The sequence below is a fragment of the Ipomoea nil genome, unplaced genomic scaffold (assembly GCF_001879475.1).
Source record: "Ipomoea nil cultivar Tokyo-kokei standard unplaced genomic scaffold, Asagao_1.1 scaffold0268, whole genome shotgun sequence".
Classification (NCBI taxonomy): Eukaryota; Viridiplantae; Streptophyta; class Magnoliopsida; order Solanales; family Convolvulaceae; genus Ipomoea; species Ipomoea nil.
This window is the reverse complement of record NW_017616696.1, coordinates 6640364-6657500: the sequence shown is the minus strand read 5'-3', so window position 1 is coordinate 6657500 and position 17137 is coordinate 6640364. Positions and strand designations below refer to the sequence as shown.

Sequence of the window (17137 nt, the reverse complement as noted above, 5' to 3'; positions counted from 1 at the left end):
GAGAGAGAGAGAGAGATCAACAGTCTAGATTGAAGAAAACTTATAAAAAAAAAATGCCATGGCACTTTGGTTTTTTGTGCGTATTGGTCAAACTTAAGGTGTGGTTTTTATGTTTAAAGTGCGTCAGTTCTTTAGTTGAGAACTTAAGACGCGTTTTTTTTTTTTTTTTTTTTTGAAACTTGGTGTGTCAGTCTAAAGCTTTAGGTGCATCGTTTTCCTTCTTAAGGTGCGTATATTTGAAGCTTGAGGTGCGTCACTTTTCTAATTTAAGGTGCATCAGTCTAAAGTTTTAGGTGCGTCTTTCCATAGTTTAAGATGTTTATATTTAAAGCTTAAGGTGCGTCATTTTTCTAGTTTAAGATGCATCAATTTAAACTTAAGGTGCGCTATTTTATACCTTAAGGTGCGTGATTTTATAACATAAGGTGCATAGTTTTATATCTAAGGTGTATCAGTTTGAGACAGTTAATCATTTGCATGCATGTTGGCAAAGCGCGATTTTTTTAATAATTTTTCTTGATTTGATCCGTTGATCTAGATTAGATCAACAGCTCAGATTTCACCCTATCTTTCACCTAGGGGAGCCTTCGCACTTGAACGATCCCTATATATATATATATATATATAGTATTTGCAGGGCTTTCACTGTCTGAAAACCAGATGCAAACAACCCAGGTAGCAAGAATCCAATTTTAAGGTTGGACTTTAGAACCAGATGACAGCTAGTGGATATGAGGATTAAGGACCACTTTGAACCAACATTTAACATTTGACATGGTCAGATATGTTGACAGCCAATTCAACACCCATGTATTTGTAAACTAGTACGGAGTAGTAATTAAGATGTATACATTGTAACTGTATGCAGATACTAGGAAATACTACTTCAATTCATTGTAATGTAAATGCATCAGGTTTGGAATGCAAGTTAAATTTTGATTAGGGAATCTAACAAAAATGGAGTTTCATAAGAACAACATTCATGGCCATCCTAATTTCAAGTTAAATGGCACCTAGCAGTTAGCAAAACTATACAGAAATTATCCAAGCAGGATGTACGTTTGAACTCAATTTGGGACTATATTACGTGCCTGGAGAAGATGGCGAGGGTGATGGTGTTGGCTCTTCTTTTGGAGCTGGGTGTTGATTCGGGTGACCAAAAAGAGGCGGTGGAGGATCAACAGCTAGCGTGCCCTCTAATACCTTCACGATTTCTCCCATTGAAGGCCTCATTCGCTCATCAGCCTGCAGGCACCAGAACGCCAGTCTTAATGCACGTTCCAGCTCACCTAAATCGATCCCGCTTTCTATTTGTTTATCACCTATTGTCTCCAGTTCACCTCCAGCCCATTTGCCATATGCCCATTTACAAGCATTTTGGTTCCCAGTTATCAAAACTAACATCATCGTACCAAAATCTCGAACATCTGTCTCTGCTCGACCCTCGTTGTTGGATGGCTCGGGTAGAAGTGCCCTCAGCCCGAACTCGCTCACCTTAGCTTCCAAACCATTATCCAAAACCACGTTTTCGCATTTCAGATTCCCGTGGTTTACGAACTCTCTACATCCGGTGTGCAAGTAGGACACAGCTCTCGCTACACTTAGGCATATATTTATTCTTTTTCTCCATGTCAGTCTCTTGCAAATTTTAGGATCTCCTAAACACTTATCCAGGGACCCGTTCTTGGCAAATTCGTAAACCAAGAACCTATAGTTAGACTCGCAACAGAAAGCTTCGAGTTTCACAAGATTTCTGTGATGTATATTTCCTATTCTCAGAACAGCATTTCGGAACTTTCTTTCCTCTATGGAAATATTCAGATCTTTAATTACAACTAACCTCTTACTTGGAAGTACGCCCTTGAACATCTTTGGTCCAATTTGGTTCTTGAAATTCCCCGTCAATTCCTCGATTTGAAGGTAGGATAACACGATACAACCACTAGCATTAGGCATTAGATTCAAGGAAACGGCTTTCTTCCCAACATATCTTCTACGTCTGTGTATGTAAAGCCCAATCCCCAACTGAATCACAATAAACGCAAGAACCGATGCCATGGAAACTTCTATAAGACATAGTTTGCAGATTTCTGACGACGAGTCTGCTTTGTTGTCCTTTTCGGTGGGCAAAACAGCAATAGGATTTGAGCAAGTCTTGACAAAAGAGATTGAACTCGACAAACGATCTACCCAACCACTAACATACTGGGATTTCTTAATTCGACACTGTGGAACCCCGTCGTTTACGAAGGACACAGCATAACAAAGCGAGTCTTCTTCACAGAGGCGTTGGCAATGCTGCAAACTCGTTTGTACCACCGTTTCATTTGGAGGGAAGATTCCATATAAGAACATGTGGTCGTGTCGAATCATGGAGATTCCAGATGAACAATTTGGTTGGTATGGAACCAAGCACTCCGAGCTCGAGTCACCTGTGGAAGTAAATGGACAATCGCAAATGTGGGAGGCGGTTGAATTGAAGAGACAAACGCCATGGAGGCCACAAGTTGCAAAGACTTTGCACTGGTTGTCAAAAGCTTGCCAGACTGATCTCCATGACCTCGAATCATTTCTCCACGAGTATAGTCGAAGATTGCCATCAAAATCTAGCTTAAGAAACCGAAATTTCACATCTCTATCACTGAAGTCTTGTCCAAATATGGACCAAATAACGTTAGATCTTTGGTCATGACCTTGAAAGATCCCTTCGTTGTTAAGTATGGCTCGAACAGCCGGTCGAGAAGGATCTCCCAAAGTCCAGTAAATGACACTGCCATCCCACCTAAGTTGCAACTCCCCAGAAGCATTCATATAAAGAGTGTAATGACTATCATCTGGACTCTTGCTGGAAGCCCGAAGAAAATTGGGAACTGACAAATTCTGGCCAGGGAGAAGTGTGTCAGACGGTGAGCTGAAACTTTGCCAAACAACCTCGTTCTTTTGATTTAGTAGTACAAAGTTACCGTCATCACGAAGAACAGCTGATTCGATACCAGCATTGCTACTATTGCTAATCCAAGCGATTCCCCCAGTTGCAGAGCTGTACAAAATCAGTTCCCCGTCATGGGTTAGCTCCACGTATGAATCGCCAGCAACTCTAATGTTAGCCCCGGCAACCCAAACAACTGCATCGTGTTCATTGTCTGGGAAAAAACTCGAACTGAATCGTATTCCAAAAGTATGTCGGCAGGAGTAGTTAAAGAATCCAATTTCAAAATACCCATTTGGCGAGACCCAATAGCTATTCTCCAGCGAAGAAAGTCTGGAACCCAATGGAATCTGTGAACACGAGACTGAAGAAAACAAGAACCGGATAGAGATCCATAACAGCAAAACAGAACTGATTGCAGTTCTCTCGAGTTTAATCATGCTTGAATGGACTTCCAGCTCAAACACCCTCAAACACCCCCTACCCTGCAGCATTAAAAAGACAGTGGATGAACAGGAACATCAAACATGTTAAGCTTTACAATGCCAGTACAAGAAATCCTATAATTCAATTCGTCTATTAATTTCAACATTTTGCAACCACTTTGAACAATGGAAGTGAAAACAGAAGAGTAAGAGGATATAAACATGTTTGAATAAGGTAACATTCAAAGACAGGTACCTTAAAGATGCCATTTGAGCTGGAAAGAGGAGCTGATTAGGGCCTTGTAGGTGCTTCCCAGATACAGCAAAAGTTCACCTTTTTGTCTATAAGAAAATCAACATGTGAGAAGTCAAGAACCATGAAATCCACAAAAAATGATTCGATCAAAGACCTTATAACATAAACAATTTCAAAGATGGACCACCACATAACTATAAACACAGCAACTCAAAGGACTCAAAAACAAATATTATTTAGAAAAAAATAAGCAAACTGGTAGGGCATTGAATTGAAATTTTTTGCTGTCATGGGACCCAAGCTGGGTCAATCTGTGGATAGCATAAGTATATTCAAATATTCAATCACACTTTCACAACTTAGAGACAACACAGACAAAAAGTTTTGGTAGCAACCAAAGTTGAAAGCTTCAAATCACTACCATTAGGATCCAAAGCTGAAAGCTTCACATAACTAAACATTATCAAAATCAAAATCAAAAGTCAACATGCACCCCCCGCCCCCCCCCCCCCCCCCGACATGGCTTTTATGACTTCCTAGTATGAATGCATACACAGACAGAGGAGACATAACCATATGCATTAAGTAAAGAAGTTGCATCCCAAATTTAGATGTTTAATTAAAATGGACTCAAATTTCAGGGCTATATTCAATGAGACTATGAACAACAAAATCACCTGGCAAAATTTGCAAAAATAGCAATTGCAAAAAAAGCATTCCAGAACAGATCCTAATGTGGGCAAAAAAAGAGAAGAAAATGAGAACCCAGTATTTAACAAGCAAACGATGAAACAAATGTAAAGCATTTTATCAAGATGAGCAGAAAAAGATTCAAAGAAAGCAAAGGTGAAAGCTTTGGAGGTTTCAGAGTACAGGGTCTCTGAATGACGGAGAAGTAACTCACGGGAAACACAGAAAGATTGATCACATTGAAGATACGGTCCGCCAGTCTTCGCCGGAAAGCTCGCCGGAGACAGAAGGTTCCGGATGGATGGGTACACGGTGAGCTTCACTTGAAAGGGTGGAGTGTGAACAGAGACGCAGGCTAGCTCGCCGCTATTTGGAATGGTATGAATGTAATTACTCCTGTCTTCATTTTTATCATTATTTTCTCTCCGTTTCAAAAAAAATCATTATTTTCTCTCCTCAATTTTTGAGAATTTTATATTGGATTGTGGACAGCAGCTCAGACACAGCGACGTGAGTTGTACTTTGACTATGTTGACCATTGATCTCAGAATGTGAATGTCCGCATATTATATGGCCTTGTAGTTTAAGGAAATTTCTGTGCACCCCATTTTAAGGTGCAGCCAACTAGCCAAGTTTAAGTTTCAATGCATATGCCATTTTTACCTCGACATAACAAAGCAGTACAAGAAGATGGTGAAAGCTTGTTTAGACATTTATGTACTATACTACTATTGATGATGATAATGACGTTTCCGCTTAATTAGATCAAGGTTATTGGTAAAAGTTTTTTTTTTTTTTTTTAAATTTGATTGATATATGAGATTCTCTAAGGTAGAGCAACCTCAACAATGTAATTTTTTTTTGATGATTTTTGGAAGAACATGTAATAAAATGTGGAGAGAGAAAAGAAGAAAAGAGGGAAGAAAATTCTAACAAAAAAAAAAAACATTTTACTCACCTAGCTGAAGCGTGCAGTGCACGAGCCTGTTGGGACCAGTTAGACCACACCTACGAGTTACGCTAGAACGGTTAAAACGGAATAGCCCGACTCATACAGACTAGGAAAAAAACGAGCCGAGTTTCGAATACAAGTTGAGATTTTTATTCCAATCCGGCTAAACACAGGTTGAATAAGCCAGCCCACCAGCTCATTTCTTATTAATATATTAATTAAATATTTTATTTTTAAATATTTTTAATTATTTGTATAATCCAAAACCTGAACTTCAAACCTTCTAGTTACGAATTAGAACCTCTACTAATTAAAGAGAATAAATGTTTTGAACAAACTTCATGTGTGCTTGTATATAATTTATGTTTAAATAATTAGATTTGAATTTGTAATATAATTATAATTTATATTTAACACAAATATAATTTATATGTAATAAATAAACTCTATATTAACTATACAAATATATATATATGTGTGTGTGTGTTAAACTTGAAATCCGCAAAGTACCCAGTCCATGAAGAATATGGGAAACTTTAGTTAGAGAAGCCCAAACCAAGCTAAATATTTAAATTTGGATCCATATATATACATGGTTTGGGTTGCACCACTGATAATTGGCACTATAAAAACTTATAATTTATAAATAATGTTAGGTTTGGTAATGTTACCATTCCAAATGGCAAATTATGCTATGCGCACGTGCGCACCTTGCAAGGTGCGCACGGCGCTAAAACGGCGTCGTTTTCCGTGAAAATGACGCTGTTTTAACTAAAAAAAAAAAATTGTTCGAAACGTCGTTAACGGCATATTCGTTATGAAATTATGAATATACAGTTATGACATTATGAATGTACAGTTATAGAATTATGAATGTATAGTTATGGAATTATGAACTTACAATTATGAACATAGAGCTTTGAAAATTATGAATGTTCGGTATGGAATTATGAATATACAGTATGGAATTATGAACGTACAGTTATGGAATTATGAATGTACAGTTATGGAATTATGAATGTACAGTTATGGAATTATGAATGTACAGTTATGAAATTATGAACATAGAACTCTGACATTATGAACTTACAATTATGAACATAGAGCTTCGAAAATTATGAATTTACAGTTATTGAATTATGAATGTACAGTTACGGAATTATGAATGTACAGTTATAGAATTATGAATGTACAGTTATGGAATTATGAATGTACAGTTATGAAATTATGAACACAAAGCTGTGAATATATGCTCCTATAACGAAGCGGTCTGAAATTAAATTTAAAAAAAAAAAAAAAAAAAAAAAAAAAAAAAAAAAAAAGAGGGAAGATAACGGTGCCTGACGGCACTGTTATCCGTGCCCATGAAGCACGCTGGGCACGAGCCCACAGCATAACTATCCCCCATAGGTAGTTACAAGATTAAACTCATGAAGGGTATTGATTTTTTTAAATTGAAAAAGATTGAGAAAGTATAGAACATATATTGCTTGTAAAGAATTATGCGTGTTTATATAAACACTAATTTAAAAGTAAAAAATATTATAGTCTAACCGTGGTAAAAATTTGCGATTCATTTATAAATAAAAAATAAAAAAATTGTTTGTGCAATATATAATTGTATCCCTTAACAAACAACTATTTTATGTTGTTCAATTGTTAATTTAGAGTGTGCGTGTTTTAAATTTTCAATTTTTCATTCTCCACTTTCTATTTTCAAATTGAAAAAATGTGAAGTAAAAGTTTTTTTTTCCCATTTTTTCTTTATAAATAAAAAAAAAATCTCAGTTAATATAATAGATGCACCCAAATTTTTAAAATAAACTATGCTAGAGACTCCTACGTCCTACAATTATCATTCTCTATTAGTCACTCCCTAACATGCATGTCATCTTTTTATTGGATATGCATATTACTTTGCCCACCGTGTGACCCTAACTGATGAAGGACCACAATGAGGTAAACCAGTCTAGATTTCTCATGCATATATAGTTGATCGATTCAAACTAAGAAGATCAATAGACAAATCCCACAATAATTCAAACTTTGAACCAAGTGCGGAACTAGAATTTTTTGTATGAGTATGAGCGAAGTTATATATAAGGGGGTGGAGAGGGGCGGGTGAGAGGGGGCAACTGTCCCCATTGTCCCTCCCCCTCCCACCCTATGGATGCACTCGTGCTTGGAATTTTGTAGTTATCAAATCAATTATCCGATCATCTTAGTTGAAGTTGTCTTCTACTAGATACACATATTACTTATTAATTCATGGTAAGGTCACTTAATTTACGGATAAACATATCGTGAAAACAAAAAATAAGGAAACAAATGAAATGAATTAAATGTGGTGTAATAAACGGAAAGATAAAGTGGAAGGAAAGTCTGTTTAAGAGGGAGTTTAGCAAGAATAATGTCGAAAAGAACAAAGATTGGAAATAAATAAAAGTGGGCATGCACATCATCATCTCCATCATATCATATCATATTATGCTCACCGGTCATTATCTTGATGAGTAGGAGTAGGTAAACAATATAATGGATTATCAACCCATGCACTTACCACTAATAACTAATTAATTAGCCGCCCAGCTAAACAACCCACACCTTTTACTTTTGGAAATTAGGTAAGAGTATATATGAGACTACTTTCAAATTCAATCCCTCATTCTTAGTTATTTTTACTCTTAAATTGTTATTATGATGGTGCTTTAATTTTTACTAGTATTTGTCTCGTGCGATGCACGGAAAATATGTTATAAAAATATACTCTATATGAGGTTTATTCATATATAAAATTTTTGTTATTTAATAATTATTATATGTGAATTCCTATGATAAAATTATGAACATAAATATATTTACAATTAAAATAATATTTAAGGTGGGTGATTATTACAAATCTTAAACTATATTAAAAAATTAATACATAGTATTTAATATTACAACTTTTTAAGAACTTAGTAAACTACAATAGTAATTGAATTACAATTTTAGAGTCACCACGGATCAAAATTTTTAGACCTTTGAGATTTCTAACTCTAGATGTAGCAACATACAATTGACCTTTAAAGACCAAAATCACAATCTTAGTTCGAACATTGATTTTTTCTTCCAAATACTATCGAATTAAGTGTGTAATCAATAAAAGATGAGAACTAATAATTCGAGAATATAATCTTAATGTTACTAAGCCACTTCACGTCAATTAAGTTGGAGAGTGTTGTTGGATAGTATCCGATGAATCCACGAATAACGCGTCTTTGTCTCCGTAGTCCTCAATATGCACATCAACAATCTTAAATATTAGGCTGCCTAGCTATGCCATATATTAATTTCAAACTTATGAACTTTGGGGTTGCATGTAATAAAAAGTATATTTTAAATATACTAAGGGTACATTATATATGTATGTAAGGTACATTCAATATAAAAATAATGTATTTTTAATATATTAAAAATGTATTTGATATTCATGATCCATACAATTATGTGGATCATCGTTCACACAATAATTTGCCAGTAGAAATTGAAATATAAATAAATAAATAAACATACATACATACATACATACATACATACATACATATATATACATACATATATATATATATATATATATATATATATATATATATATATATTAGAAATTGTCCGTGGAAATTATTATCATTATTATTATTATTGCAATTATTATTATTATTATTGTTATTATAATTAACAATATTATTATGATTTTGTGAAAATTAAATGTTGATTATTAACATTTAATTTTCACAATAACAATATTATTATGGTCTTGTGAAAATTAAATGTTGATTATCACCATTTAATTTTCACAAGACCATATTGCTTTATTATATATAGGATTAATAAATACTCAACAAAAATTCTTAAAATGTCATGAAATTTTTATAAAATATAAAATAAGAGAGATATGCTTGTAATTCCACAATCTCCATTTCTTATTTGAGTTAATACCCAAAATCGTCCTCGACTATAGTGGTTTTTCTCAATTTCGTCCTAAACGACTTTGGTGACCTAATATCGTCCCAAACTTTTGTGTTTCGCTCAATTTAGTCCCAGACTTTTGTGTTTTTGCTTCAGTCCCTCATTTGTTATTCTGTCCATTTGGTGTTAAATAAATAGACAATTCAGTAATTTTAATATTGGCATCTCTTTACTCATAGACATGTGAACTGCGAAATCCTTTTTTTTTTACGAATTACTCCCAGAATTACTCCTAAAACTGCAAATATAAAATTTGATTTGCAGGTCCGGGAGTAATTCTGGGTGTAATTTGTACAAGAAAGAGGAATTTCGCACTTCACAAGTTGAAAGTAAAGAGAGATCAATATTGACATTACTGAATTGTCCATTTATTTAACACCAATTTGACGGAATAACAAATGGAGGATTAAATTGAGCGAAACACAAAAGTCTGGGACGATATTAGGTCACCAAAGTCGTTTAGGACGAAATTGAAAAAAACCACTATAGTCGAGGACGATTTTGGGTACTAACTCTTTCTTATTTCCTCATTCAAAGCAATTTGTAGACATTCATACAAAGAAGATCCGCAAAAATCAAAGGAGAATTTAATATTTCAAAATTAACAATTAAGGGTCTTCTTCATATATAGAAACATTTATAAACTCTTTCGGAGGAAGGAATCAAAATGTGGATTACAAAATTACAAGTAGTCTATCTCTCTCATTTAAGGTTTTATGAAATTTTCATGATATTTTAAAGATTTTGTCAAGCTTTGAGTGGAAAGTACAATCACGGTAACAATTGAAGGCAGGGCCGGCCCAGAGGAGCGGGCAACATGTATGGACACTCGCCCAAGACCCAATGTTGAAAGGGGTCCTCTAACTTGGATTTTTATTTTTTGATAAAGTTAAGAGAAAAAAAAAATTTCTTGCATACATGAGCAGAGATTTGAACTCACAATTTCAAAATTAATATTTAACATTAAATCCACTTAATCATTACAATCATTTAATATAATAATTCAATTAATAGATACTCCATATATTATATATATATATATATTAGAAAATATTAAATTAATTTATAATTAAATTTCATATAGGAGCCCAAAATTTGAATGAGCACTATTCCGGAATTAGTCCAACTGCTTTTTTTAAAAAATAAAATCTTAAAAAAATTATATGTCGATAAAAATTCAAAATTATCCTTAAATTAATTTCAATTAACACTCTTTTGAACTATTATATATTTCAATTTCAAAATTACCAAAATTTTTAAAAAAATGTGATGACAATTTAATAATTTTTGCATCTAGTCAACTTTATGTTGTGCATTGATCGTATAATGAATGCACAATAATATATAGGTTTTTTTTTAACATCACTTTATTAATTAATTTTTAATTATTTGATATTATATATAACTTACTAGTCAAGTAGCTTGTAGCTTGATGACACATTTGTGGCTCTCTCAAATGGAAGGTCACCATGTTTGAACTCCATTGAGGCCACTAACTCTTTGTGCTTCAATAAGTTAAAAAAGTATGTATAAACATAGTAGTACTAGAAAAAATATCTAACTTAATTACTAAGTTTAATTCTTCAAAGTCGACCATCAACAACTTAATATATTTGATTTTTGAAAATATGGTACATACTAGAAGAGTCAAAGATTGAATAAGTAATATAATGACAAATTAGTACAATCAAATTAAGTCCCTAGTCCCTGATTAGCTAATTACAACTTAAGTCCCTAGTCCCTGATTAGCTAATTATAACTTCTAATCAAGATGTTAACTACCGTTTAAAGCCTCGAGGTTAACTCAAACGCTTGAATCGTTTATCGTTTAACTTACCTAGCTCGTAAGTCAGCACAATTAGATTATTAGGCATATTAGTTCCATAGGTCATTCATAATCTCATCTAGTGTTGTCCTAATTGCCCCCATCTTCAGTTCCTGTCAAAATTAAATTAAATTTTTTTGTGGTGAAATGAAATAATGCATTTAAAGGAAAAAATGAAAATGAATAGGATGAGGAGGATGCAGTGAAGGGCTATGAATGATTGAATGGCTTCCCTTTCATAGTACACAAAGGGTGGGGCCCAGTTAATCCTATAATTGCACACATGACAGTATGACACCTGTTGCTTTTTTTTTTTTCTTTTTTTTCTTTTTTTTTTTTTTTTGAGAATGAGGCTTTTATGTTTATACATATGGACTGTACGGATGCAATACCCTTAGGCCTTGGCTTCCTATTGGGGTGAAGAGTTGAGGAGGACACATGACATTAATTGACCATTCTAGTAGTCTGGTGGATTTTTTGGGTCCCACTTTTCTTGATATTTCATATTTGAGCCTCCAAAATTGATTAATTTTTTTTTTTTTATAACCTAACATTTTTTTTTTTAATGTTTGACAACTCAAACATAAAGTGGTGATGTATGTAACACCTTGAGTGATCATGCTAACCTTATAATAATTCAATATCAAAATTTTCAAAAGTGTAAATTTTTTTTTTTGGAAAATAATAGTTTTGGTCTTTAAATTATAGACAAATAATGAAAAAAATTTCTCATTTATATGTATCACTATGTTTAGTTCCTAATTGTCAATATTATGGTATAGTTAATCGTTGAGATTACAAATTATTAATTTTAATTGGTAAATGTTTAAAATTCCAACATTTCAAGGTTATGTTTATAAATTTTATAACATTGTTCTTTAAATATTCACTAGTCTACACTCTCTTAATTGCAAAGTTGATTTTATTAAGGATGCAAATATTTAAATTTATCATACAAAATAAACAGTTAAAATTTTGAGCATTTAATGATAAAAATTAACATTGCAGTTATATCATGAACTAATTTCACTAGATTATTGACAACTCAAGACTATATGTACTTACATATATAATTAAGGGACTAAATTCATTATTTACTCATATTTTGAAGAACCAAAATCGTCATTTTATTTATTTTTTATTTTTTTGTCATTATTATTGTCTAAATTGTTATAAAATACTATGACTATGATTGCTTTAATTTTTTTAAAAAATTTTTAATTCTCCACTCTTCAAAACGAAGAATTGTACAAGTAAACATGTTTTTTTATTATTGTTTATTTAATTTTTTTTATCCAAAATAATAACAAATTTCTTCAATTAAGAAATATAGGTTGTATATCTGTATGATTGTACCCAATATTGTACTAAACATGCATTAAGGGGCCAAGTAATGTAGAGTGATGACACATTTGTTACCATTCCAAATAGGTAGTCACGTGTTTGGATACTATGTTGTAAAGAATCACGAGTGTTTAAAAAAAAAATCACGCATTAAGGGTGATTCTACAATTTCAAAAACTTAAGGGGCTAAAATTAAATAATTGTTATACTCTTGCTTGATAATTTTGGCTTTATATTATTTGGAATGTAGAGACTAGAATCACTAGATGTCCAACCATAAATTATAATTTCACAAACTTGAAGGGCATGTATGATATATAATGTTGTACCATTAATTCAACTTCCAACTACCTTGGTACTTTAATTTTATACTATAAAATTGGGTTTGATATTAGAAAAAAAATATATATTTAATATGAAATCTTGTCATAGATCCTCTTTGACTGATAAGGTTGAAACATATTATATTAAAAATGTCATTAATATATTAGAAGCTACAATACCTAATTGTACTACGTATTTAACCCTTAATTAGAATAATATTTTTGAAATTCAATTTTCAACTAATAATTTGAATATATTTTGTATTTTTTTTTACAACGCTTTCAAAATTAGTTATTTATTATCAATTCTATCTCATCTCCGTATATTTTGAAAGTTATTAAAATGGTAAATCAGTATATCAAAGAGATTAATTGTGTTATCAATTTCTTATTTGACTATAATGAGACTCCTTTTAAGGTGTTTGGACAATCCAGTGAGAATATTAATATTGAACATTTTTATTAGATCTAACTACCAAAGCATAATTGTTAATTGACAAACATTAACTTTGATGATTATATTGTTAACGTAATAATCATTTATCTTAAAATCCTAGTTTTTACAATGATAAAACTAAATTAGTAACAAAGAACTAAATAATATACTTGTAATTAAAGTTAATAATACAATGTAATTAAAGAATTAATTGAGTTAAATTTTAAAAAATGTCAATATAATTAAAGACTAAAGCGAGAGTTAATTTGTAAACAAAAACTTGTTTGTTTATCTCCTCCTGTTTTTATTGTTTAATTATTACTTTATTTGTGCGATAAATCATTATGTTGATTAAATAGTATATTAGAGTTCTACAATTTTTTAAAAACATGTTGATGGTTTTTAATGGACCAAACTAGGGGTGTAAATGAGCCGAGCAGCTCACGAGCGGCTCGGTCAAAGCTCGGTTCGAGCTCGAGCCGAGCCTAGATATTCTAGGCTCGTGGCTCGTCGAGCCACTCGCGAGCCATATAATATATAATATATATAATACATAATATTATATAATATAATATAATAATAATAATAATAATAATATATAAATAACAATTAGAAATTAAAATTTTAAACTCAAAATCCCTAAAAGATTTCTATTATTTATGTATCGATAAAACAAAGTAGTTTGAATTTTTAATCAAAAGTTTTAAATAGGTCAAATTCAATGTCAAAATCGAGTTCAAACTCGAGCTCAAGATCGAATTCGAGTTCGAACTCGAACAATTGAGTTGCTCGAGCTCAGCCCGAAAATTACCGAGCTCGAGCTTGAGCATCAATTCTCGAGTTCGATCGAGCTCGAGCTCGAACTCGAGCCGAGCCTTCATTAACGAGCTCGAGCTCGGCTCGGCTCGTTTACACCCCTAGACCAAACTCACCATAAAACCAGGTTAATATAGGGTAATAGGTACGAGAAGTGTATTAGATTGATAAGGTACGAGGCATTTAAAATAATACAAAATGACTGAAAATGAACTAAATAAGCAAATGAATGAATTTTGCCCAAAGGGCCCAACCACAGGGGTGGATTACCACTACCTAATTAGCGAACCACAAAGTAGGGATGCCAATTCAACCTGACCCTGATGGAAAAACTTGGCCCGCCGCCTAGAACACTGATTATGATGATACGCTAGGCGGCCGGTCTGCGCTTAGACGGGATTTTTGCAACACTGCTTATAAGAAAAAATGCGATACTTTTGAATAAAAAATGTCATACTTTTAAATAAAAATGTGATATTTAAGGATTGAAGATTTACTTATGAGAAAAAGTGCAATATTAATAATAGATAAATTACGGAGTAATTGATTACTACTTATGAGTGAAAATGTAATAATTATGAGAAAAAGTATAATACTATAATGGATTAATTGGTTATTATTTATAAGAAAAAATGTAATGTTTATTAGGAAAATGTGATACTTTTAATAAAAATTGTAATGAGTAAATACCACCTATGGTCCCTCGAGTTTAGTGGCATCGCCATCAACGGTCCTTAACTTCCGTAATTACCATCCGTCATCCTCCGAGTTGTCAAAAGTTACCTCCTAGCGTCCTTCCGTTACTTCCTCCCGTCTCAGCCGTCAAAATGGAGGGTAATATTGTCATTTGACTTATACGAAAAGAGTTAATACCAGTCAAGGTCCCTCGAGTTTGGTGGTTTGGCCATCTTTAGTCCCAAGTTTTCATATTCCATTATTTTCCTTCTTTCATATTCTCTTCTTCAAATGTATTATTATTACTATTATTTATAGTTATTATTAAATTCTTATTATTATTACTATTATTTAAAGTTATTATTGTTATTATTAAATTATTATTATTATTGTTATTGTTATTATTATATTATTAGCATTAAATTATTATTATTATTGTTGTTGTTGTTGTTGTTGTTGTTATTATTATTATTATTATTATTATTATTATTATTATTATTATTATTATTATTATTATTATTATTGTTATTGTTATTGTTATTGTTATTATTATTATTATTAAATTCTTATTATTATTACTATTATTTATTGTTATTATTATTATTATTATTAAATTATTAAATTATTAAATTATTATTATTGTTGTTGTAGAAATGTGCAAATGCTATATAGGGTGAGTGTATTTAATAAAATCAGAAAAATAGAGAAATAAAAATCTGGAGGAATGGAAAAATGGAAAACTGAAAAAATGGAGAAGGAAAACTGGAGAAATGGAGAAAGAAAACTGGAGAAATGGAGAAATGAAAAACTGGAAATGGAAAAACAGATAAATTAAGTAAATGACCCCTATTCATTTGTAAATTTTCTTTAATATTGTATAGGAGAAGAGGGAGTTCGAGTTGGAAGTTGAGAAACCACCAACTTTCTTTAATATTGTTTGGCCAAGTTTGGGACTAAAGATGGCCAAACCACCAATAATAATAATAATAATAATAATTTAATAGTAACAATAACAATAATAATAATAATATAATAATAATAATAATAATAATAATAATAATAATAATAATAATAATAATATGAATATGAATATTATAATAATAATAATAATAATAATAATAACAATAATAATAATAATAATTTAATGCTAATACTATAATAATAACAATAACAATAATAATAATTTAATAATAACAATAATAACTTTAAATAATAGTAATAATAATAAGAATTTAATAATAACTATAAATAATAGTAATAATAATACATTTGAAGAAGAGAATATGAAAGAAGGAAAATAATGGAATATGGAAACTTGGGACTAAAGATGGCCAAACCAACAAACTCGAGGGACCTTGGCTGGTATTAACTCTTTTTGTATAAGTTAAATGACAATATTACCCTCCATTTTGACGGCTGAGACGGAAGGAAGTAACGGAAGGACGCTAGAAGGTAACTTTTGACAACTCGGAGGATGACAGATGGTAATTACGGAAGTTAGGGACCATTGATGGCGATGCCACCAAACTCGAGGGACCATAGGTGGTATTTACTCAAATTGTAATACTTTCAAATCAAAATGTAATATTTAGGGGATGAAGAATTACTTATGATGGATGGATGACGTTTGTCATGCGTTATCATATGATCCTTCAAATATATGATTGTATTGTACTATAAACTATTGTTACAAGAGTTTTACTACATGTACTCTTTAAACTTACTCTCTAAATTTTACTCCCACGAATTCTGATAAATTATTTTTTGTTAATGTGAGTCCCAATACAAGTGTCTACATCAAAATTTTATGTGCGGAAATACAAATTGTGAGTACAAAATTGGAGTATATGTAACATTTTACACGGTAATATAATAAAAAATAAAAAAATATTGTATATAATTACATTCGGTACTATCTGAATACTGATAGACTTTCCTTAAAAGTATATATTAAAAATCTATAGACATTTTAATTATCTTATAAATATTATACTTCGTAATTAATTGCATCGTGGTGATTATTGACTTGACATTATGCATTTTAATTTTTAGACTTCTTAGGCTAATTTAATATTTCTTTTTAGATTCAACTTTTTAAAGAACTTTAATTTTAATATACACAAAATATATACATAAAGATTATTAATTGAATTTTTAAATATCAAATTCTAAATTAAAGTTTAATAGAAACAACACAAAATATATCTTATAGGAACTTTAACGGTTAAAAAAATGTATACTTTGATTTATAAAAAAATTCACAGCTACTATCTGAATGTACACTTTAGGTGAAGTTAGCTAATCAATTCACAAGAAAGTCAATAAACAATTCATACAAAAAGTTAAACTTGAACCAACTTGATTGATAATTATCCTAAAAAGTAAAAAGATTAAGGTAATTTAATTCGATATAACATTAGTTATTAATTTTAGAAAACATGGGTAGCCAAGTAAGTAA

At 31.3% G+C, this 17137-nt stretch overlaps 1 protein-coding gene across 1 annotated transcript; it reads right to left on the bottom strand.

The window, feature by feature from the left end:
• Positions 1–1083: 1083 nt before the first annotated feature.
• LOC109153372 (G-type lectin S-receptor-like serine/threonine-protein kinase SD3-1) lies at positions 1084–4708 on the bottom strand. Its single transcript, XM_019301287.1, has 3 exons — positions 4515–4708; positions 3611–3696; positions 1084–3414 (listed from the first exon to the last, which is right to left on the bottom strand). Exon 3 carries the CDS (start codon positions 3367–3369, stop codon positions 1084–1086), a length of 2286 nt encoding a protein of 761 aa, XP_019156832.1. The 5' UTR covers positions 3370–3414; positions 3611–3696; positions 4515–4708.
• Positions 4709–17137: the final 12429 nt, after the last annotated feature.

Bases quoted from the DNA above. Each gene is read 5' to 3' on its own strand.
- LOC109153372 (XM_019301287.1), bottom strand. From the start codon at position 3,369: ATGATTAAACTCGAGAGAACTGCAATCAGTTCTGTTTTGCTGTTATGG.